This window comes from Malaya genurostris, chromosome 1, assembly GCF_030247185.1.
Source record: "Malaya genurostris strain Urasoe2022 chromosome 1, Malgen_1.1, whole genome shotgun sequence".
Classification (NCBI taxonomy): Eukaryota; Metazoa; Arthropoda; class Insecta; order Diptera; family Culicidae; genus Malaya; species Malaya genurostris.
Genome location: NC_080570.1, coordinates 77,564,799 through 77,588,575, shown reverse-complemented (window position 1 = coordinate 77,588,575; position 23,777 = coordinate 77,564,799). Strand labels below are relative to the sequence as shown.

The following is a 23,777-nucleotide window of genomic DNA, read 5'->3' as shown; positions in this document are numbered from 1 at the left end:
ATTCAGGAATTACGCATGGGACCACAGGACCTTTCATTTGAACCTAAGTTTGTGAAAATCGGTTCAGCCGTCTCTGAGAAAAGTTAGTGCACTTATTTTCACAATTTTTTGCACATTTTACCCCATAACTCCCGAACCGGAAGTCGGATCCAAATAATATTCCGGAATTTTTTATGGGACCTCAAGACCTTTCATTTGAATCTAAGTTTGTGAGAATCGGTTCAGCCGTCTCTGAGAAAAGTTAGTGCACTTATTTTCACAATTTTTTGCACATTTTACCCCATAATTCCGGAATCGGAAGTCGGATCCAAATAATATTCAGGAATTTTGTATGGGATCACAAGACCTTTCATTTGAACCTAAGTTTGTGAAAATCGGTTCAGCCATCTCCGAGAAAAGTTAGTGCAAAAAAAAAAACGTTACATACACACATACGCACATACACACACAGACATTTTGCGTAGTCGACGAACTGAGTCGAATGGTATATGACACTCGGCCCTCCGGGCCTCGGTTCAAAAATCGGTTTTCACAGTGATTGCATAACCTTTCTATATGAGAAAGGCAAAAATATGTAGTTTTACAGAAAAATCTGTGAATATGGTATCTCTGATGTTGAGGTTTCTATGCCCGGTGAAAAATTAACGGTGCCCCTTGTGAAAAAACGGGTGGCCAAAATATTTTCTGGTGAAAACAAAACAATATGTATGAGCGATTTACACGTGGTATCAGGCGACTATCACCGGCATGGAACGGTTACGGAACAACAACATCAATTGTAAGCAATTCATATGAAGGGACACTACGTCAAGTTACAGGAACATTTTAATGTCAGGTACGTCAGTAATATTCGGTTAAAAAATTATTAAATTAATCGACTGAAGCAGGCGTTTCCAGATGAAAACAAACCATTTTCATTTTATTTGTCATTTTTATTTGTGTTTGTAAGTGAGCCGTCAGAAAAGTCAATTGAAGGAACATGTGAATCAATCGTTTTCGTCAAATTATATGCATGAGGGTGCTTAAATTGTTGAAAATTTTCAATTTGCAACTTTTAGGAATGCTCCTGTAACGCTACTTATCACCAGATTTGGAAAAAAAATGGCTTTGTTACGGTACGGTCTACAAAGTTTCAACACATGTTATCGTTTCATGCACACCGTGTTCTATTTCGCTACCGGTTGTTTAATTCGCTATAAAAGGAGTACTAGATGAAGGAATTTGCTGGATGAAGGTTTAATGGAAACACAGATAACAGATATACAGGCTCACATATGAACTGTGTGCAAAATTTGCTCAATCAGCGTGGCGAACACTGACAAGATTGTTTTTGATTTATTCCGATCGAATTCTCGTGTGATTTATGCGACATGGAAATAAAGTTGTCTTTAACACTTAGGGAAATCATGTGATAAGTGTTAGAAGGATTTTGTTATCGTTTCGGAACGTAGTGGATCGTTTTGAAAGATCGCGGCGAACGGTCGAGTAGGTGGCAGTAGTGTTTCTAATGTATAGCAAATTTGAAATTTACACAGGATTTTGAAAAATTTTGTTCGAGCCTGTATATCTGTTATCTGATTTTAGTAATGTTTTCAAAGCCAAGCTTCGGTAGTTGGTTTCGTTTTCTTCATCGCGTGTACTTACTTACTTTACTTTACTTAACTTTACTTTATCGCGTGTACGGAATCAAAATCCGCACGCCGTGAGCATCGTTCGTTACCAGCGCATGTACATGTCGGCGTGGTTCATATCTCTCCTCTGCTTACCCACCATTAATTATAAATTACAATTTCCATCTTAACTGATCTTGACTTGATATGATCATTATCATACCAGAATCCACTAAACAAATTCAAAAATCTTGTTATGTTGATTTATTCAGCGGAAATAAAAGGATGGTAGAAAAATATGCATACGTTTCAAAGATTAATAAAAATTTATCGATTTATTAAACGTTGGTCGGAAAACATACGATGAATCATAAATAGAAATTGGAACCCAACATCAGAACATTCATCGCTGTTATTAGCGTTATCAGGTCATTTTTCCAAAAATCTGTATCCGACGCGAAAATCTACAGGTGCCATATCTGTATCCGGATCTCGCCAACATAAGTACTAGGGAAATATCACAGGGGCTCGAAATAAATTAAAAAAAAAATCTTGCGATAACCTTGTCTCATGTCTCCCCAACTAAAAACCCTAAATCGTTATTTATCTGTAGGATCAGTCAATTATCGGTATTTTAGGAGAACATATCTGTTTTGCGGTATAGAGGTCATAAATCGGTATACCTGGCAACGTTTACTTCTTCATTTACTGTCAATGTGAGTTTCGCCCTCTTTTGAAAAACCGCTAATATGCCAGATTTTGGTAGTTTCTGATACAGTGTAATAAATGTCAGAAATGTTTCAAAATCGAAGCTGTCGGACAATGAAATATTTCCGGAATTTTGAAGCTAGTTTAGTGTAGAGGTGTGCAAAACAGCTCATTTTGGTGAACAGCTCCGAACCGATCAGCTCACCAAAGTGAATCGATTCGATGTATCAGCTCATCAGCTCTTTTAGTTTAAACTTAAGGTTCATTTTGTGCGCCGTTTTTCTTATGCACCGGTTTTCTTTCATATGCATGATCGAAATTGAATCATTGATTTGCAATGATGCAATGAATGCAATGCGAATTAACTTATCTTTAATTGATGTCGACTAAATTGAATCTCTTAAAGAGCCGAAGATCCGATCAGCTCGTAGCGTGTTCCCTTCGTCATAGTGCAGTGAACTGGGTAGCAAATGAGTGAGCTGGTGAGCTGCGGTTCTTTTGAAAAGAGCTGTGAGCTGTCAGCTCACTTCAATGATTCGATTCACTGGAACAGCTCAGGAGCGAATTGCCCATCTCTAGTTTAGTGTAACAAGTAAACTAGAAAGTATTACTGTGATTATTGACTCTCATAAAAAGTTAAACATTCGCCACATTCACTGAGTATTTTACAAATTTAAGACGAAGTTATTACCATTATCTGTATCAAAAAATTCTAGCAATGGCTGCAAATCGCGAGCGACGTGCTAATGCTGGTAATCGAATAGCTAAGCTGTTAGATGACGAAGAAGAGGATGAATTCTATAAAACATCCTATGGTGGTTTCAATGAGACTGCGGACGATAAAGAATATATGTAATATAGAAGTCAATGCTTCGCCTAAACTTGGTACTTATGTAAAACTTTCATTGCAGTCAGAAAAATGATGATGAAGATGACATCGTTGACTCAGATTTTAGCATTGACGAAAATGATGAACCAGTATCAGACCAGGAAGAAGATGCAGCTCCAAAACGCAGAAAAAAGGTTATAACAAAAGCCTATAAGGAACCTTCAGCAAAGAAGAAATCCACTAAAACCATTAAAATTAAACCTAGAACTGAGCGACAAAGGTCGCCTAAGAAGAGAGAAAAAAGTACATACACGGTTCATGATTCGGGACGGAAATCTTTCCGCAAATCGACGGCTGCAAAGTCAGCTGCTACTCTCAACCGCATGAAGCAACGAGTGGAAGCGGAAAAGCGTAAACCGAAAGTTGTTAAAGTAGAAGAGTATATCCCAACGCAAGAGGAACTTTTAGATGAGGCCAAGATCACCGAGAAGGATAATCTAAAATCACTTGGTTGGAAAAATTATTGTCTTTAATTATAAAAAATTAACTATTCTTATTTCCAGAGAAATTTCGGCGAATGGAATTGGAGAAAAAGAAAACTCGCCCTACGAAGCGAATTTTCACAGGACCCATATTAAGATATCGATCGCTAACTATGCCGTTGGTAGAGGATGCGTCACCAACCAAAAACAATTCATCCGATTCTTCGTTAAAAATGGAAACAGATGAAACCGAAGAAGATCCTGAAAAATGGCAAGTATTCATAATATAATGATATTGAATTTGCTTTTATTGTAAGTAAAAATTCTAGCAAAGAGAGACAACCAAAGAAAGGAAGGAAATCCCTTCCAAAAGTAGAAGTAACAGGTCGTTGCGAAAGAACTTTTATCACGTTCGAAAATGACATAGATGATGCATTGTTTAGCAGTTATTTCCCCAAACCACAGAAGAGGGAACGACGAAGTCAAATTTGCGCAATTACTCGACTCCCTGCCAGATATTTTGATCCTATTACTCAGCTTCCGTATCGTAACTTGCAAGCTTTCAAGATTCTGCGAGAAGCATATTACCAGCAAGTCGAAGACCGAGGAAATCCAGACAATCCTGAGGTGAGCAAATGGTTAGAGTGGCGTAAAAAGATCAAGGAATACCGATTAAAGAGCTTGAGCAAAAATAGTTCGATACTTGGAATGATATCTGCTGCAGGAAATTCGTAGACTTATCGTGTCGGTAGGCAACTATTTTTTAATATTGTACATTAAAGGTTTAATAAATTACTTAAGGATGAAAGCGAAAAAAAAGTTCTACAGAATTGTCACCATAATTCACTGCCAATAGAATAAACCACAAATACATATATTTACTATTAGTATAAGAAGCGTGATTTGTTTACCTAATTAATACAACATTCTAAACAGTTAGTAGTGTTTAAATGATTATTATAGCACGCATTACATTACCAGTAACAATTATCATTATGCTCTATCACATTTAATTCAGACTATCATTATAATGTGCTAGGGTTTATTGTGGTTTTGGTGTAGATAATTCATACTACAAACCATCGTGTAGTTGACACAATCTGCATAATACATTTTCATTTGTGATAATACTGTTTCAGGGTTTTTTCAAACAATCGGTTCAAATTGTAAATATTTATAGTCTGTAAGTCTATACAGTGGCGTATCTAGAAACATTTTCGCACGTGGCGCAATTTGATTTGCTGCTCCCATCGTTGGCTTTGTGAGCAAAACAAAAATTAGTTTCCTTCACGTACGGTACGCCACTGAGTCTATAATAGGTGAATAGAATACGCCAATTCGGTCATTATCATGAACGGGATGAGATGATCTTGTAAATTTTCAATCCCATGGAAAAATGCTCTTCAATATTCATTCGAGTTCATCTAGCAATTGCAGTTCATTGTAAGTACGCAGCCAAATTGATAATGCGTTTCGACAAGCTGAGTTTTATTTTAAGAAATTTCTAACTACTTTATCGACAATCATTGTCGTCTCACGAGATGATAAATAATTCCAAGTAAAGTTCGATGTAAAGCAGTTTAGTCAAACATTTGGGTATAACGATATATTTTTTATCAAATATCTCGCTATTGTTGTTTGTAAATAATAAATTTTTTCTCTTGAAGCACGGTGGTGAAAATCTCGCATTCAAATAATGACATTGTTGGCTATTCATACCTTATAGAACTAAAACAAAGGTATATTATTTGACAAAGGTGCACATTTCCATAAACATGTGTCGCCAGTGAATCATCTCACTATTATATTTCCTACATAGTGAATAGTCTATATGTTCTTTAAACTCTTTTTATCTTTTTAGTTTATATATGGTACGATCTACTTTGGCATCTGCTTATGGTTTCTAAATTCATTGTCATAATATGGATGAATTGTTTGGCTTGTTAACATTCATGTTCTAGTACGTCTTCGTTTTTCAACTCACATTAAAACTATTCATAATACTAACATTATACCAACGTAAAGTTCAATTTACTCACATTCTACTTACAACTTGGTATGTTGTTCGTCTTAATATTCGTTACAAAATGGTTAAATAATTTTCACAACAATGTCTATTTCATAACAATTAACTCTATATACTGTTTTTCTAAATACATTTCATATAAACATAGCACTTATTCTTTGTCAATTTCATCTCGAAATCACAAATCAACTGGCTATAAAACTTAATATTTCAATAAAAATATTCGTCGAGTGGGATTGGTTTGCTTCGATCGTGGGATAAAAATTATAGTCAATAACTCTCTAACATTTCAATTGATTCATTGATTTGTTTTCTTTTGGCAATTCTTCTATTCATTTTTTCTAATTACTACCACTCCATTCCAATATACACAATGTTTGTGCGCTAGTTTTCATAAGATTATAAGACGTATTCTTGTGTAGTACTAAATTTAAAATTATACGTTCTGTTAAAACATGTTTTTGTTTTGTTAACTCAAAATTGTTACATTTGTTATCACACATTAAAAGCATTCAACGGTTTTGGTAATCATATTGTATATTGTATGTTTTACGTGAATTGTTCATTTCTGTTCCCTAATCTATTCATTAACCACCTAACGATTCGTCGACAAGCACATGTCTTAACAATTTTATTTACATCGAGGTTAAAATTTGCGTTAAAATCCTTTTAAAAACACATTGAACTGCAAATATTTATCTAAAACCTTAAATCAACGTATCCTCATCCTGCGTTTCAAAGAGCATGAGTAGCGAATGTTGGGAGGACGAACGACCCCCCAGTGCGGTTCCGGTAAAAGAACCGTCCGGAGAGAGTAAACCTGTTTGCAGACTGTAGTTGTCGCGATAACCTGAAGTGGACGATGTTTGAGATATTGAGTCCCAGGAGAGATCACCGATTGCTGCAATATTTTTGTTTATTAGTTCGGGGGGTGGCTCACTTGGGACAGTATGCGATCCACCAACAACAGCTGTTACGGTTGAAAGAGGAAGCGGGTCAACACTATGATTATTTGAACGAGTTGTTCCGCGTCTACAGCGAAATGTTTTTCTGCTCTGTGCTCGGGAACGTTGCAGACGATGTTTTTGATTTTCTCCCGAGCTGTCGTCTGCCAGACTGTCTGGTGAGAGTGGGGTGGTAGATGTTTCACCAGAGGAGGTTTTAAACTCTACTGATGATACAAATCGCAGTTTCGGAGCATGCACCTTACTAGATGGCTGCATTGATATCGAATGTGATAGATGAGGATAACTACCGCTATCTGCTAAAACACTCGACTGAGGGCCAGGTCTAATGATAGATCCTTCTGGGACGATTCCCGGTGTGAGCGTTATACCGTCACCACTTTGATTATCAGCCATCAAAATCTCTTTATTTGTAGTTGTTGTAGAACTTGATAAGGACTCACATCTGGGTGCATGAAGAGTTTGTTGTGAAAGTGTATCGCTTGGCGTGCCGACGCCTGTTCCACTTCTAGAATCTTGTTGATATGATGAAAAACTCGGTGCTTGTCCTCCGCCCGTGAACATTGAAATCAGCGATGGTCTTTGTTGATGCTTTGTTGGTTCCTGTGGCATCGGCATGTTAGGCATCTCACGGCGCGGTGGATCAGCAGGTGCAGGATCTCGATCTGGGAAAATGGCACAGTCAATCAGATTATCAGTTATTATCATTTGAATTCTTTGAAATGTTGAAAGCATGATAGTTTGTTTATCTGAATCAAGAGTTTGGATTATTTCAGTATGAAATTAATCTGACATTGAGGAGAAACTGAAGTTCTATTAATGAGTTCTATTATCATGTTAGAATTAAAAATGCGTGATGTTGTTTAAAAAAAAAAGTCAAAATTGTGAGTCAAAAGGCGTGTTAAAGATATAAAATAATCAAGTTGCTTCGAATAATCATTATAAATAGGACAATCATTTGTTACGTACCATAGCGTTTTTCTTCTAATTCTTCACGTAAATCTCTAATCTCTCTAGCCAATTCTAGTAGAATTGCCCCTCTGGACTTAACTCCCCCGGGTGGAGGCATTCCTCGCATTCGCTCCCGTATTAGAAACTGCATATGTCTCTCATGATCACCGATGGGAGGTTGTGATATCTGAAGGGAGATAAATACAATTTTCACGAAATGTTCGAAACTGTTTTTCACTTACCTTGTGTAGAATGAAGGGCATTAGCACAATGTAGAGTGGTGTCCTTTGTGTGACCACAAATTCCATAAAGCTCCACAGCTCAGGAGCAGCTTCATTTCTTCTTCCTAGATCTCGCATCACTCTCACAATGCGAGGCCATTCGTTGGACAGTCTGGACTCGAAACAGATGCACAAAACACGCAATGCTAGAAAAGTGGCCTGATACAATGACGACGAAATCTTCGCCGGTCGTTTCGCATCTCGACTTCCAGTGAAAGTCAGTGATCCAGCTCGAATATCGGCACCGGTGCGATTGCTTTGCGTGCCGGATTGGGCTGTTCTCCCAGCAACTGGGCTCATCGCGTTCAAAACAGCGGTGACAAGAAACGAAACGTCGGACTGTTTCAGTTCGCCTATATCCGAAATGATGCGCCCACTACATACTTTAAGACACAATGGCATCAAAAGATGCATCATAAATCGTTCAGCTTTTTCTTGCGTAGGAAACTCAGCACTTCCTCCACAAATTTGTTCTAATCCCAGCGATACCGAATCCACTGGGCTTACAACTTGAAGTGCCACTAATCGTACAACTTGAGAACAGAAAAATGGAGGTGGACTTTTTGACATAAGAGCTACTCCTGCACTTGATACACCATCCAGGAAATTACCCGGCTCATTTACAATTAGATTCTGAACAGTAGTCAGTAGAGACTTCATCTCACGCCAATGAAGTACATGCGGATAACGTACAATTGATTCGTATACGCCCTTTAAAAGGCCAGCAGCGGCCTCCCAGTCCGTGTTGCGCTGTAAATTGTTTAAATTGGTATTTAAGTAACCGGAATTTTATATTACATATTAACCTACCCGTATAGACGTCTTTTTAGAAATTTTCAAAAATACTTTATCCAGACGCCGTAGGATAGTGACCAAAGCAGGTTTCATGCCATGATCATCTGCCCAATCTGCTTTAGGGAAAATGAACTGCATGTACCGTTGCAATCCACGACATGCCATGGACTCCGGATCATACGGCGATACTTTGAGTAATGAATGAGCTATCTCTGCTAGTCGAACGTGGCACTTGACGTCCAACAGTTCGACAGGCTTACTTTCTCCCTGTTTTCTTGCAAGCTCACTTAGACGTGATGACGCACGTGTTATGAATTCACCTACGACAGATAGAAGCACGTCTCGTGGTCTGCGAAATTCGGCCCGGATAGTTTCTGAGTCTTCGACGGATTCATTGGTAATTTTGGTTCGACCAACGTCGCTGACATACTTTGAGTGGGATTCATCGTCGAAATCCAAGCCTGGAGAACAGGGTGGGCCCCGGGAGCAATTTCGCTGGCTAGATCCTTTGTGTTCGGGGCTGTTTCGGAATGGTCCATTATAACTCCTGGAAAAGGTATATTTTTAAGGGCATACATAAAATGGCAGGAGAAATTTACATACTTTGATAAACCCTCGCAGTTATGAACCATTGTTCTGATGGCGACTGCCAGTTGCAGAATAATATCGCGTTCGCACTTTCCTTCCAAAGGAATATAACTTGGAGATTGAATTTGCTGCAAGTAGCAAGGAAGAATCGCTTCTAGAATAATCTGAAATGTGAGATGCAAGTTAAAAATCGAAGGAATTTGCCGACATGAGGGAACCGTACCAACATTTGATAGCCACGGGTACTTTCCGCAGAGTATGATACAACCATAACACACAGCGTAATGCAATCCAGTACTGTTACCATTTCATCCTCATCGTGATAGCAGAAATCGATGGCCTTTAGTGGTTTTGATTCTTTTACTAACTCAGCAATATTCAATGGATCAGGGGACGGTGTTTCTAAGCTAAGGAGCAGATTGAACAAGCAGCTTGATTGGACTTTGTGAGCTTCGCCATAAGCGCCATCTTCATCAGTATCCAATATGGCGGAAACTGAACCAAACATTTGTAAGATGAATGGTTTTCTATTTAGCAAATAAAATTGTTTAACCGCATATTCTATCGTGGTAGTAACCAGTTTATTAGTTTGATGTAGAGAGTAGACCTGAAGAAGCGTTGGCATAATCATAAAGTATCCATTCGTGGAAAAAATATTTTTAAAGTTGAAGGCGGCGTTGATGAATGTCGCCGTGACGTAACGCATTATGCATGAATCCTCTGAATGTAGCAGGGCAGCTCCCGAAAGCACGTTCAGAAAAAGCTGAATATCCGCTGAGTAAGCAAAGTTGCCGGCCATCGCTTCAAACATCCGGGCAATAAGTCGAACCCACATGAATTTATGCAAAACATCCAAACCTAAAAGTTCTTTTCCGAGCTCACCACCTTGATGTAAATCCAGATCAACTTCCAATGCCTTTCTTGGAAATGAAGGTAACTTCATCAATTCTTCGTGCAGAAATACTACACGCTGTACTACCATGTCCACATTTTTCAAAATCGCCCATGTTAGATGAACTTTTCCGATTTCAACAAACTTTTTGTACAATTCTTGGCGCTGCAGTGCATTGAATGCCTCTTCTGGCTTCATTTCGACTAGACGCAACTGCGGATATTGGGATCGTTTGAAAAAGTATAAATCACGAACGTACCAGTTTGGGTTTAGTATTTGTTGAGTCTTGTAATCGACCAATTGGTATTGATTGAATTTTTTCTCATCGATTCCGAAAAAGTCTAATGATTCCGTAAGCAGTTGTGTGAATTGCGTATCCTCTTGGACGGGGAACTGGGAAGGTATGCCACCTTCGTCTAAAATTGTTCACTTTCAATTATTTATTTTCTATGAAGAAAAAAACAAACTTCTTTACCTTCTGGTCCATGGACAACTATCTTCTTAGCCGATGGGACGTTTGCAGTTAGCAGAATTGATGCGTCACACTGTTCCTTTCGTAGAATTTGTTTCAAATCTTTGAACATTATCCCGTGTACACTGTGCACTACCATCCATAGTACGGAGAGGGCTGAGCCAACCAGCTAAAAAAAACGGTCGATGTATTTAGCGATAATAGAAATATGACGTGTATGACTGGTGTGAAACATTACGCTTACATCGAATTGAAATCAGATCATTCATTGTATAAATTTAGTTTATATGATATTATGCATGCAGCAGTTTTTATGTTCATTTATTTATTCTTTTTCTTTTTCATATTTTGTTAAATTAAAATAAATGTTAAATTGAAAAAAAAAACAAAGTTTTCATGCAACTATTACCGATGTGCCTTTTATCAATGGAGATGCATAGTAGTTGGGAGTAGTTTTGGGGGAACAAATTGTCGAAATCTCTGAGTAGGCATTCTTAGAAGAAGTAGTTCGAAAACGCTGATATTTTAATTAATTGTGTACGTTAAACATTTCAATGTAATTTTTCCTGAAATTCGTCCCTGGTCGGTTCCAGGTTGTTGTGTTTTCAAGAAAAAATAACATTATGACGGCATGAAACTATCTTTTTTTAAATGTTAAAGCTTCTAGTCTGATTAACCGTTAGCAAAGGAAGGAAAAATTGAATCATTTAAAATGAAACGAGTGTTCAATAAAACTAGGTTTATCATTTACGAGACATATTCGAAACGTATAGGACGTTCGCTTGTATTTCAACAGCGACAATTCGTAGAACGTTTTAACATGCATTATTCGTCCTACTAGTGGTTCAGTAACCATTCAGTCTATCTGTGCGTACAGTAAACAATGTCCTGATAATCGGTACTCCCACTCAAGGCCGTCGAGAAAAAAATTGGTTCGGACATTATCTTATAATATTGTGAGAATTTTAAATATATTTTAACCAAATAATTGCCAAATGAGTTTTTAATATTGATATTATTTATTTTGAAGCATAAAAAAACAAACCTTTGGATTATAATGGAATAAAATAAAGCATTCATCATACTAATTAAGACTTGATAATTATATCACACTCGGTAATATCCTTAAGGTGTCTCTATTCTAACTATTCTATTCCAACAATACAAGTCAAAAAATTTAAAAAATATTGTAATTTTTGCTTTTATCTTATCAAAATAAGCCTTGATTGGCAAAAAAATGTGCGACAGTAAATTGAGAAAGATATTTATAATTGAAATGAACTTTCTCACCCTATTACTGTTACTTATATATATAATATACCCCCATTTATTGATAATGATGGTCTAATTATGTTTCCGACAATCATTAATGTGAAGAAATGGGAACGAAGGGAATTGAACTCATACATAAATAACCGCCGAATAAACGTGGCACTACTGATTTATCAACCTATACTATACATACAAATAACGCCTATATACCTGCTGACTGCATTCGTGTGTTGATCGTACGTAGAACATCACGTATCCAATTATGTAGTTGTAGAGGGCAAAAGCAGCCTGTTGTGGCAATCTTGGCACGAATCTTATTAAATGTCTCAAAAGTTTGAACATTTGGTCCTGGTGATCTCTAGTGAGTCGTTCCAAAACGTAGCGTAGAAACAGTGCTGAATCCTCAACGAGACAGACCCATATGACTTGATATGCCGTCTCATACACGGAGCATCCATCGGCGTTCACAGCGGCATCATCGAGACAGGCAACAATTTGCATTACCGAGGAACACAAACAGGAGGGAAAGACAGAATGGGCAGCATGCATATGAATCGCAGATCGAGCACCATCTTCTTCCTCTTCGATGTGATCCTCGCCAGGGCCATGATCGAGACCTGGCTCGTATGCTGCCTGCTGTGTTAGAGGAATCGTTGTTATTAGGAAACTTTGCCTTTCGGACCGTTGTTTGTCTTCCTGTTGTTGGATAGCATGACGAATGGCTTCTGTTTGTTGCTTTTTCCGTGTTTTGGTTGCCGTAACAAGAGATCGCTAAAATCAGGAATAAATCGGGAATATCGCACTAGTGTACTAAAATAATACCCACATGTCTTTCTTGATTGAGAGTAACTTCCATATCTTTATTTTGCTGACGTGGACTCCATGGCGGGTCCACAACGGGTAAGCTTTCGATGCCAATTTTGGGTGATGGAAGCGTAAATTCAATCCCTGGGGGTGGTACCTTAAATGACAAGTGCGCACCTTCTTCCATTCTAGGCCAAACCTGAAATCTATTTTTCCATAATACTTGATACCGTAGCATTGCTTGAATTCTGATATTTGGATTTTTGTGTTTGAGCGCCCGTTGCATCAGCTCAGAGGCGGTTGTGGGGGATTTTACTGATGCCAATATGAATAAAGCTGCAGATGCTGCAGAAACTTCTTGGTTCGATTCCAAAAGAAGTTCCCATGCTATGGGAGTTACTTCGATAAATTGTTCTTCTGTTAACACTGCAGCTCCTTTGACAAGTGTTGATATTGGAACGTGGAACATATCACGTATATGATTCTGAAGATATTTCAATATCAATGGCGGTTCTTGTGTTTTTTTATTTTCATCTACTCGTTGAGAATATTGGGATGTGTTTGGTTCCGAATCATCCTGAAGTATTCTGTAAAATACATAGTTATATAAAATGATTTTAGTTACAACAAAACAATATCACAAACCTATCGCGCTTCGTAATGCTATCCTTTCTTCGTGAAGGAGATGCTTGAGACGAACTTTGATCGGATACTTTTCTTCCACCTTGTTTCGATCGGTCACGTCGGTTACCATTTTTACTGGAATCGGTCAAATGAGTGAACGCCATTGGAAGTAAACCAAATTCTTCTCCGTAAATCTAGAAATGAAAAAAAATGTTACTTGATCAAAAAATACTTCCAACGTGCCTCCTGTGAGGATTGAACTCACGACCGCTGGTTTACGAGACCAGCGCTCTACCACTGAGCTAAAGAGGCAGATGGCAAGATTGTATTTAAAGCGCTATATAAATACAGTAGAAACTGCACATGCGCTTTATGTCATTTCCTTCTGGGAAAGTATAGTTATGAATGTAGGCAGTTATGCTTATAAACTATACTTGTGAGATTGATACTTGGCTAAAATGTGTATCAGTGCACATTCTGCCGATTCACATTGGTATTAAAAAAAGTAAGTGTATTATAGTTACAAAATTCCAACCAATTATAGTATTCTCAAAGGATGTCAGTAATGATTCGACTTTTATTAAATCAATCATTAACAAACTTGTGTGCGATATGGCTGCGTACGTAACAACGCGTACAATATTTTCTCTTATTTTAGGTGAAACAATCTATCACTTGAGTCAAACTAGGGAACATGTTTCGTAAGATAAATCAAATATGCTACAGTGTTGATAAATATTACGCAAGAGCACGTGCATATGGCTATCATGATTACACAGTTCATCAGCTGAATTCAATGGTGACCCTCTTAGAAATAAACGTTCAACGGTGGTCCTTCGTTGGTCCAATCATTGGTCCAATGAACGTCCAATCAATCGTTCACAATCAATCGTTCAACGGGAGACCAACACGGGACCTTCGTTTGCCGATTTGGAAACAGATATGAGGAGTTGGAGCCCCGCTGGACTAGTTTTACTGAAGAATTTCTGAAGCTTTTTCCATTTATTTTTTTAAACTAACACTACATACCTGTACAATTGTTCTACTTCACGTAGAATAACAACTAATTTTCTTTCTATATGATTCCTAATTTTGACACTATTTTTGCAAGAGTAAAAACAACAAACCGACCCAGCAAACTGAACGAATATTTCGTGCAGTATATCGTTCAACAAGCGCTCAACGACCAACACAATAAAACCGCTTGCTGAGAGGGGATCGAGATGCTAATTCGCTCATATTATGCAAGAATTTGGCCTTTCTGAATGATATCGCTGAACCATTGGGAATATACTTACTCAATTATTTAATGTACCAGTCAATAATGTGGTTCGAAATACACAAGAACGTACGTTTAAGGTTGATATGCTTTACCTTGCGAACTGCTTTCACTAAACGGGTTGCACCACGCATATGTCTACGGTAGCAGTAAGGATGACAGAAATTTTGATGATCACAGTAATAGTTGAATGAGTTGAGGAATGCAGTGACTGAACGCATCCAAGGGATATTTTTAGCAGTTTCATCTGAATCGTTGGAATCGCAAGGTGACTCAGGAGGTTGATCGTCACTGTTAGAATAAAATATAAATAAATATCCTAATAGAAACACCGCTTAAAAGTTGGAAGCTCCTACCTTAAAATTCCCGGTGATTCTTCCCCTCCACTGGCCTGGCCGGGTTCAGAATTGTCACTGCGATCCGATAGAGAGGATACCTTTCTGCGAGACTGTATCGAATCAGTTCGCCGTACAGGATCTGAAGAACATGAAAAACAACTATTAATACTGAGGCTGGAGAAAACATTTTCGGGACAGTTATTACAATCGTCATTATCCTTCAAATCCTTGGCTCCACGTCGTAGTTTCAATGACCTTCGTTTGAAGGAGCCTCCCGCAGGAGTTGTGGATGTTCCACGTCTCAATAGGAAGTTTCTCGTAGTGGTGATGGAACGCTTTTGGGCTTCTTGGTAAAGGTGGGAGACACACAATTTAAAGTTACAGTTATTTTTCAGGATAACTAAGGTTAACGATCATGCGATCAACTACATTTTAATTCAATAGCTCGGTGAGGGTGTAGTACATGGTGTTTGCAGGGTTTACATTCTAGTTGATCTAGATGTATTAAACTTACGTTGTACGACTTCCTCGCCTTGTATTGTTAATGTTGTGTTGCTACTACCTTCGGACTCGTTGTCCGGCTCCTGAAGGACGAACGATATTTTACGTTCCGTTTGACCAGCGATTGATTGTAAACTCTGCGCAGAGGTTTGGGAGTGTCCCATAGAACTTAGGGCCATAGACCAACGGCGGTTCGTTTCACTACTCGAATACAATTTTGCACACGTTATTCAAAATAAAATAAAAATAAAAATGTTATAAGAGCTTACCGACAAACTTTATCCCAAGGTACTTGCTTCTCTTTGGTTGATAGCCTTGACGCTTTCGGTAAGGTTTGATAAGTTTCTCTCAAAAATCCAGTTATTTCCATTAAAAGGACGCAAGCAACTAATTTCAAAGCTGGTGGACAGTCATTACCATGTGGATTTACACTCACTGTAAAGACATTGCTTAGTATGTTGGAAAATATCTTATAATTTGTATGAGAATTACTTTCATCGAGAAAATCTTCCTCTTCATCCTGCTGCAGTAATTGTTTTTGTTTTTCAGGATCAGACAAATTAGAAGCAACTTGTTCGTACGTCTTTTTCTCGTTATTAAGCATATCGTCCAAACGAAATCCCAAAGCTTCACCCCACTAGAATAATACCAAACGAATTAGCAAATTATGCTTAGAAAAATATACTTCATGATATTTTATATCTTGCAAACCTGATGAAACATTTTCCCAGCTGCTCGTTGTAATATATGAATTCGTCGCACTCCGGCCGCCAATGAAGTTCGATTTCCAAGTGCGGGTGCGGATGGTCTAAACGACGGAATATTCTGTTTCATCCAGCTGGGCCACTGACCACGATTGCAAAGGTGAACGAAATTTGCACATTCCATCAAAAAAGCAGCACGTGCAACAATTGGAGCTTGTGGTAAATCCAGTAGAGCTGCGATAAGTGGTGGATCCGGTATCGAACCAGGAGCACAAGTTTCCAATAGAAATGAAAGCCTTGCCATTCCCTCACGAACCGGATCTAACGGGATGAGGCGACGTTCTTTCAAAACAACTACTTCAGATTCTCGCGGGCCTTCGGCAGTGTCAAACGAGCTTCGTCGACTAAAATCTATTGAAGAAATATTTTTAAAATGAACGCGTAAAAATACTGTTAACAAGACTCACAACTGCCAGAAACATCCTCTGTGCCGCCCATCTTTTTCTTCCCTTTTCCAATACCAAACCGACCCAGTCTACGTTCGACACGTCTTCTAGCTCTTTGGATTGATCGACCAATTCCTTCGGTAGCTCGAGCTCGAGCTTGAAAATTCAACGACCCTTTTCTCATGAATGAGGTTGTAATCTCTGAACTTCCCATCATTCCTGATTCCAAATCGATAGATTCACGCTCTTTTGAACCTCTAAACCAACGAACTATTCCACTTAGCCGACCAACTGAATTTCTTTCTGAGCTAGAGGTCGAATCAGAAAGCAATGCCCTTTCACTATGTCTCGGAGTCAAAGTGGGCCTCGTTGGAACTCCCTTTCGGCGAAGATTACTCAGGGGACTTTGGGTAGCTCGGCAATGTTCCTCTAACCCTTCTGTTTCCAATAAACTCTGTAATAGCAGTGGTACAAACTGTGCATTTATGCCAATTATTCATTTAACATCCAACACCTAAACAACATCCACTTTACTTACGGCACACGTGGAGGACGTGCTTTTCTTCTTGAACAATAACTTTCGTTGATTCTTCTCATCCTGTTGATATGCTTGAATATCATTGGCTGGAATATGCCTGACAAAAAATTGACAGTTAAAAAATATTACTATATACTACTACAATCATATACCTGATAACTCGGGTGGTTTGCATGCTAGGAGCTTGTTTATGTGGTCTTGGAGTGATAGCGAGAATTCCACTCAGTGCTACTCGCCTAAATGGTCCACCATGGGCACCCTTAACATACGTAACCAACTGCCGTATATCACAGTACAAGGCAATGTTTTCCTGACCTTTAAGGTCCTTCAGTGCGTTGACGAACCGACTGACCAATGTTTTGAAAACAGCTGCGATGACCTGACTCTCAGCGCCTCCACTAAGTCCACTGCCGAAGTTTGTTGCATATCCTCCCTGGCCGCCTGATATACCGCCAAAGTCAGGTGTCAACGTTTTTATGGCAGATGGTCTCTTAAGGTCTGAATGTGATAGATGAAACACGTATACGTGCAAGCAACTACTTTACAAGCAATAAAGGTTTTGGTGTAGGAAATGTATAGTGTGAGAATAAGTATGCATTTTGATTTGTCAAAAATTAGCTAACCAATAATACTCGCAACCAATTCCTAATGGACCAAAACCTATCCTGTGTACTTTCCGCTAACTCGAAATACCTTTCTAATATGTAAAATGAATTTCGAGGCTCCGGTACAAGACTTTTGAAACTCTTTTAACTAAATAGCTTCGAAAAGTTCTCAAAAATAGTTGAATCTAGTGTCAAGAGATGCTTTCGCTATTTTTACTGATAAACTGATTTTCTAAGGTCTGATTTTACATCGGATATATTCTTTTCCGTGGTTCATCAAAACTGTGAAACATGTGTATGTCTAGATTTCATTTAGGTAATGTATTAGATCAAATGTTCGAAATGAAAAAGTTCATCGAATTTCATAAATTTGGAATACCACAATAATAGAGAAAAATATGCTGTAATAAAAAAAAAAACTTAGGAGGCAAAACATAAATAACACTTTCAAGCTAATTTTGATATAAACCTGTTTTTCCTTATGTCCAAGGATAACTACTCTTAGCAATTGACCTATGAAGTTGAAGCTACTACACTTTCTTTTTGATAAATGTTTTGATTGCGTATTGCTTAACCCAATGATATTATGATATAAGTTAGCCGTAAAAGTTATAAGATTTTTGCAAATTTGGATATAATGTATATCAAATTTGGTTATGGTCCATTTAGATTAAATTTAAGGGGTATTTTTTTCAAATGCATAATATTTAATGAAAATAACTAATACTAATAGGGAAAGAGTCTAGTAGTCGAATTTCAGAACCTACAGAAAGAATAATCATAACAATGCGACATTCAATAGTGCACTGTAAAACGGAAATTGGTTGACAATTTTTCGTAGAATTTAGAAAACTATATGCATTATATATATAAAAGTGCTGCTTCATTATTGAATGAAGTAATGATAATGAATTGAACCAAACACACCAATAATCAGCGAACAAATTCTTCTCATTAACATATCAAATTGTCGAATGTACGAAAAAGGTGGGTTCCTTGAACTTCTGAACAATGAGTAACTTTAGATGTTAGAAGCATAACAAATTCGTTTTGCGGCTGGTTTCATAGTTCAACGAAATTATAAAACGTAACCAAATACAAACACGAGTGTGCCACTTTTTTGGCTCCAAACCTTGAAATAGGATGGTGAACGTTGACCTCTACAAGCGACGCATGCTGTATATAACAGAAAAAAAGAAACTCTGCTTCGAAATTGGACAAATGCTGATATTGTTCAGGACCATAATTAAACAATCGTTATACTTTTTCGAAATAAAATGGTTGCATAACTCCAAATGGTTTGAAATGAACCCTTATTTTCGTTTTTCCACTGGCAAACGGAACAATGTTATTCGTTAAAGGATACTTACTAAGCGGTGACAGTAACGAACTAGGATCCACACAAAATCCCACGAAGGCATGGAAGAATTCAATTAGTTCGTGGAGCTGCGTGGATCTTATCATATTACGAAGATAAGCTTTAGATAGTTTCGAGGCTTGGCGTAGTAATCGGGAAAGAATAGAATGGCACGCGGTGCGTAGTACCTCTGCTGGTGGCACACGACTTCCTGAAACGTGATAAATAAAGCTCAGTCATGCGATACTCAGCGTTGCGGTCAAAGAATAACATACCGTCATTGCAACCGTGCGGACATCCAAGATGCAACAACGCTCGTTTTACGATTCCCATTGCCAATGTGTGTGATTGGTCACTTTGTTTCAGTACTCCAAGATCTAGCAAGAGTTCGCAAATATTCAATCCAGTTTCAAGCACACGTAATGTGCAAATGTTGGAATCACGCTTAAATATGCAATGGACTGCCAGGAGAACAATTTCATAGTCTATACCACCCTCTCTTGTGATGTAAAAACTGGAACCTGGAGCTTCCGTTTCGTCAGCACCGCTGTTGTAACCTATGTTGAAACGAAAATTTTTGTTGAAAACATTAATTTTGAGTGCAACAGATATTGACCTATGTGAGAGTCGGTTTGAGATCTCAGCATTTGACTTTTGAACATTCCTGTACTACCACCGATACTTAATGCATCGAGTTGACTGTCAATCGAACCCTGGAAAGTAAAACGTAAATCATCATAACTAAACAAGTAGCTAAAGGCAATTGACACGACCGAACAAACCTGTCGCTTGAGATAATCGGGTGATGGAGTAGGGGTATGCTCCGTTACAGTTATGATGGGATATCTTGTTGCCTGTTGTGAAGATTTTTGGGTCGTTGCAGGTTGCGAGTTCCGTACAACCTTCGGAGGCTCGACATATCTGTGAAATCTAATGGATGTTATTTGTAATTTTTCGTCATAACCTGATTTGCTGCTGGATATTGGTACGCAATGAAGGACACATAAACAATAGTATATCATGGGAAATTCTGTATTCCAATTCGATTGGGATAATTTTGTTATTCTAACACAGATCGAATTATTTCAAAAGATAGGATTTGAATTTTTTCTGTATTGCGAATATAATACATAATACGATTTATGGTAGCGCAAAAGTAACGTGCAAAACGGAACATGAGCAATTAACGGACAAGTTATAATTTTAAATATTTTTCCTTTGCTTGAGCGATTCAACATATTTAGGTACAAGTTACTGTGCATGATGTAAAGATGGGGAATATATTACAACAAAATCTTTGAAACTTACCCGCTATCTAGAAGACAGCTGGGATATTTGTATCATTCAGAAAACATTGTTCAGATATAGTGAAGCAGTTGAGACACGTATTTAGAAGAAGAATTATTAATCACTAAATATTGGTACTTTACTTACCTAAGACTCGGCATGCTTTTTCCTTTAACAAGATTCGTTGACGGTGTTCTTGATATCATGGAAGCCGATCTGGATAGATGCCGTTCTCCAGTATCTAAGCTTCGGTGGCAGTCCTGAATGAAAGTGTTAAATAATGTTATTCCATTCTAATACCCGTTTAAGTATACATATAAGGCAAAGGACCTGTTAGGAGTATGAGCTATCGTGACACACGCAAAAAAAAAACTTCCTGTATCAATGAACGAAACAAAAACAGCATGTTTCTGTGTCTAAAACATCTAAAATGTTTGTCGCACAAGTAGCAATGAAAAGATATCGAACAGTTATGTTAAATGATGCTGGAGTAACTATATAAAAGTCATTTTTAAAAAATTTGTAACCGTTGTTCTGATTTAGCTGCTTGTTCTTCGTAAATTGTCAGTCATATGAGCAAAATACATACTTTTTGATGAACTAAAATTTGGACAAATGTTATGGAACAGTTTTGTTAACATTGAAGCCTACAATATTATATAAATATTATATAATATGCGGCAGCAGAACGCTAGTTCAACGATTAGTTTAGTCTTTGGAATGTAAAATCTACGTATGAAAAAAGACGTAATTTTTTGTTTGGGTTTTGGTCATAGTAACAGAAAAACAAAGTGAGCTTGATGTACCTCTGTATTTGGATCAATACGTTTTAATAGAAATCATCTTTTATGAATACAGTTCTTCATCCCAGTAATCCGACTAGTATCTCTTCCGTGAAAAACCCGTCTACAATTGATCTGGTTCTTACAGATCAAAGTCACATTTGTAGTGAACCGATTACACATGCTCACTTTGACTCAGATCATCTTCCTGTAACATTCAGACTTTCCAACGAAGCTTTAATTAATCCAATTAGTTCTATATTCAACTATCATAGAGCTAATTGGTTGGATTACAGATCTCACATTGAATGTGATTATGTGGATCATGAAACTATTTTAGAAAATTCTGCGGACATCGACACAGCAATTGACAATTTGAATCATTATATTATCGAAGCTGGAAATCTTTCAGTTCCCAGAGCTCAAACTAAATTAAATTCTCCTATCATCGATGACAATCTTCAACTGCTCATTCGGTTGAAGAATGTTCGTCGACGACAATATCAACGTTCTCGTGATCCTGCTATGAAAAACATAGTTAAGGATTTACAAAACGAAATTAAACATAGATTTACTCTTTTGCGAAATGAATTTGAATTAAATTTTTTTGAACAAATTAAACCATATTCTAAACCTTTCTGGAAACTTTCTAAGGTTTTTAAGAAACCTCAGAAACCAATTCCTGCTCTCAAGGAAGGAAATCAAATACTTCTTACAAATGGCGAAAAAGCTCAAAAACTTGCTCAGCAGTTCGAGAGTGTCCACAATTTTAATTTGAACGTTGTGAGTCCTATTGAAAATGAAGTCTCACTGAAACATGATCATATTTCAACCCAAGTGTTATCACAAGATTACATTATTGCGACGAATTTTGATGAAATTAAATCAATTATTAGGAAACTTAAAAACATGAAGGCTCCTGGTAATGATGTAATTTTTAATATTCTTATTAAAAATCTTCCCGATGATGCCTTGAGACTTCTGGTTAAAATTTTCAACAAGTGTTTTTCATTAGCTTACTTCCCAAAAAGATGAAAAAACGCTAAAGTAATTCCTATTCTCAAACCTGATAAAAACCCAGCAGAAACATCAAGTTATCGTCCAATTAGCTTACTTTCTTCTATCAGTAAACTTTTTGAAAAAAATATCTTGTTGAGAATGATGTCTCATATAAATGAGAATTCAATTTTTTTACCAGAGCAGTTCGGATTTCGTCATGAACATTCAACTACTCATCAACTTGTCAGAGTAACGAACATGATAAAATCAAATAAATCTTTTGGGTTATCCACTGGAGTTGTTCTTCTAGACATAGAAAAAGCATTCGACAGTGTTTGGCACAAAGGTTTAATAGCAAAAATGTTTGATTTCCAGTTTCCTATTTATTTGATCAAAATGATTCAAAATTATTTAACTGATCGTACTCTTCAGGTTTACTATCAGAATTGTAAATCTGAATTGCTACCCGTACGAGCCGGTGTTCCGCAGGGTTCGAGCGTAGCTCCAATCTTGTATAATATTTTCACTTCTGATCTTCCAAATCTACCCGTTGGTTGTCAGAAATCGCTATTCTGTGACGACACAAGTCTGTTAGCCACAGGTAGAAATCTAAGAGTGATCTGCAGTCGCCTACAAAGAAGTTTAAATATTTTCAGTGATTATCTGTCAAAATGGAAAATCAAACCAAATGCATCAAAAACGCAATTAATTATCTTTCCTCAGTTTAGTACAAATGAGTTACACAGACTCACAAATATAGAACCATTAGATGTAATGTCACATAATATTATAAGCAAATTCCGTCAAAAATCGATGCAATCTTCAATTGAATCGATTCGCTCTCTGTATTAGTTAGTAAGTTAGTATATAAGTTTCTTTTTCCCATTACACAATACAAGTAGGTTTAGAATTTTCCCTACACAAAAATCTCAGAATTGCGGAAGCAAATGATGTTCTCATGGTAATAACCAAATCATATATATAATAGGGCTGAAAAGTCACCACTTGTGGCTGAACACCCAATCTAAATCTTAATAATTTAATTTTAACTCATACTTCAATTAATAGTTATTAAAAAAAAATCTTTTATGAATAAACAGTCAGTCACGAGCCGGGAATCACAAGCCCAGAAGTCTAGCCAAATCAAAATTGAACAGAATTTGATGGAAGATTCGTTTTCAAGTTACTTTATCGTATTCCAGAGAATAAAGTGAAAATATTTACCAAGTGCTGCAGACGTTTTCCATTTCCAGTCACATCAAGTCCTATTTTCTCTAGACCGCGATCGGATTTTGACAGGATACGAGTTTCGATTAACGTTCTTAAATCTGCCATTTTTACACGTCGTTTTTTCTCACTGCCTCTTCGTTCGGCTGTAGGGGTGCTTTGCTCCTCGCTGGCTGATTTAGATGTGTGGTATGGTGAATCAATGAGAATTGCACTGATTGGAGGTTCGGGAATCTCAATATAGTCTTTGTTGATTGATCCCATACTGGGGCTATCGCGGTTACTACTGACTGGTCCTTGATATAGAGAGATTTCTATTTGTGGGATCGGCAGTGAGTTTGAACGTCGTCTTGGCTGCGAAGGAGGTATGGATGTTTCTTCGCTGATATCTCGCAATCTTGAATATTGGACCCAG

The 23,777-nt window shown here is 37.5% G+C and overlaps 2 protein-coding genes and 1 non-coding gene across 3 annotated transcripts in view; 1 reads left to right on the top strand and 2 right to left on the bottom strand.

The window, feature by feature from the left end:
- The first annotated feature begins 2,484 nt into the window (after nt 1–2,484).
- Nucleotides 2,485–4,487, top strand: LOC131440521 (vacuolar protein sorting-associated protein 72 homolog). The gene is made up of 5 exons (XM_058611872.1): nt 2,485–2,978; nt 3,035–3,170; nt 3,230–3,657; nt 3,711–3,900; nt 3,959–4,487. Exons 2-5 carry the CDS (start codon nt 3,037–3,039, stop codon nt 4,362–4,364), a joined length of 1,158 nt encoding a protein of 385 aa, XP_058467855.1. The 5' UTR covers nt 2,485–2,978; nt 3,035–3,036; the 3' UTR covers nt 4,365–4,487.
- Nucleotides 4,488–4,555: 68 nt separating this feature from the next.
- LOC131440520 (protein unc-80 homolog) overlaps nt 4,556–23,777 on the bottom strand; it is a 33,292-nt gene continuing 14,070 nt past the window's right edge. Inside the window, exons 10-36 of the mRNA XM_058611871.1 lie at nt 23,360–23,759; nt 20,502–20,614; nt 20,376–20,393; nt 19,850–19,997; nt 19,684–19,780; nt 19,343–19,624; nt 19,081–19,278; nt 17,258–17,603; nt 17,106–17,202; nt 16,589–17,042; nt 16,129–16,532; nt 15,910–16,054; nt 15,687–15,852; nt 15,431–15,618; nt 15,122–15,262; nt 14,935–15,055; nt 14,674–14,869; nt 13,321–13,493; nt 12,698–13,262; nt 12,082–12,642; nt 10,603–10,768; nt 9,459–10,543; nt 9,251–9,399; nt 8,663–9,194; nt 7,814–8,602; nt 7,590–7,758; nt 4,556–7,285 (exon numbers count right to left, since the gene is read on the bottom strand). Coding sequence (XP_058467854.1) covers nt 6,363–7,285; nt 7,590–7,758; nt 7,814–8,602; nt 8,663–9,194; nt 9,251–9,399; nt 9,459–10,543; nt 10,603–10,768; nt 12,082–12,642; nt 12,698–13,262; nt 13,321–13,493; nt 14,674–14,869; nt 14,935–15,055; nt 15,122–15,262; nt 15,431–15,618; nt 15,687–15,852; nt 15,910–16,054; nt 16,129–16,532; nt 16,589–17,042; nt 17,106–17,202; nt 17,258–17,603; nt 19,081–19,278; nt 19,343–19,624; nt 19,684–19,780; nt 19,850–19,997; nt 20,376–20,393; nt 20,502–20,614; nt 23,360–23,759 — 8,626 coding nt within the window. The 3' untranslated portion in view covers nt 4,556–6,362. The remainder of the gene's footprint in view (nt 7,286–7,589; nt 7,759–7,813; nt 8,603–8,662; nt 9,195–9,250; nt 9,400–9,458; nt 10,544–10,602; nt 10,769–12,081; nt 12,643–12,697; nt 13,263–13,320; nt 13,494–14,673; nt 14,870–14,934; nt 15,056–15,121; nt 15,263–15,430; nt 15,619–15,686; nt 15,853–15,909; nt 16,055–16,128; nt 16,533–16,588; nt 17,043–17,105; nt 17,203–17,257; nt 17,604–19,080; nt 19,279–19,342; nt 19,625–19,683; nt 19,781–19,849; nt 19,998–20,375; nt 20,394–20,501; nt 20,615–23,359; nt 23,760–23,777) is intronic.
- On the bottom strand, nt 13,540–13,611 carry Trnat-cgu (transfer RNA threonine (anticodon CGU)). The gene has a single exon. It is a non-coding gene; the product is annotated as a tRNA-Thr (tRNA).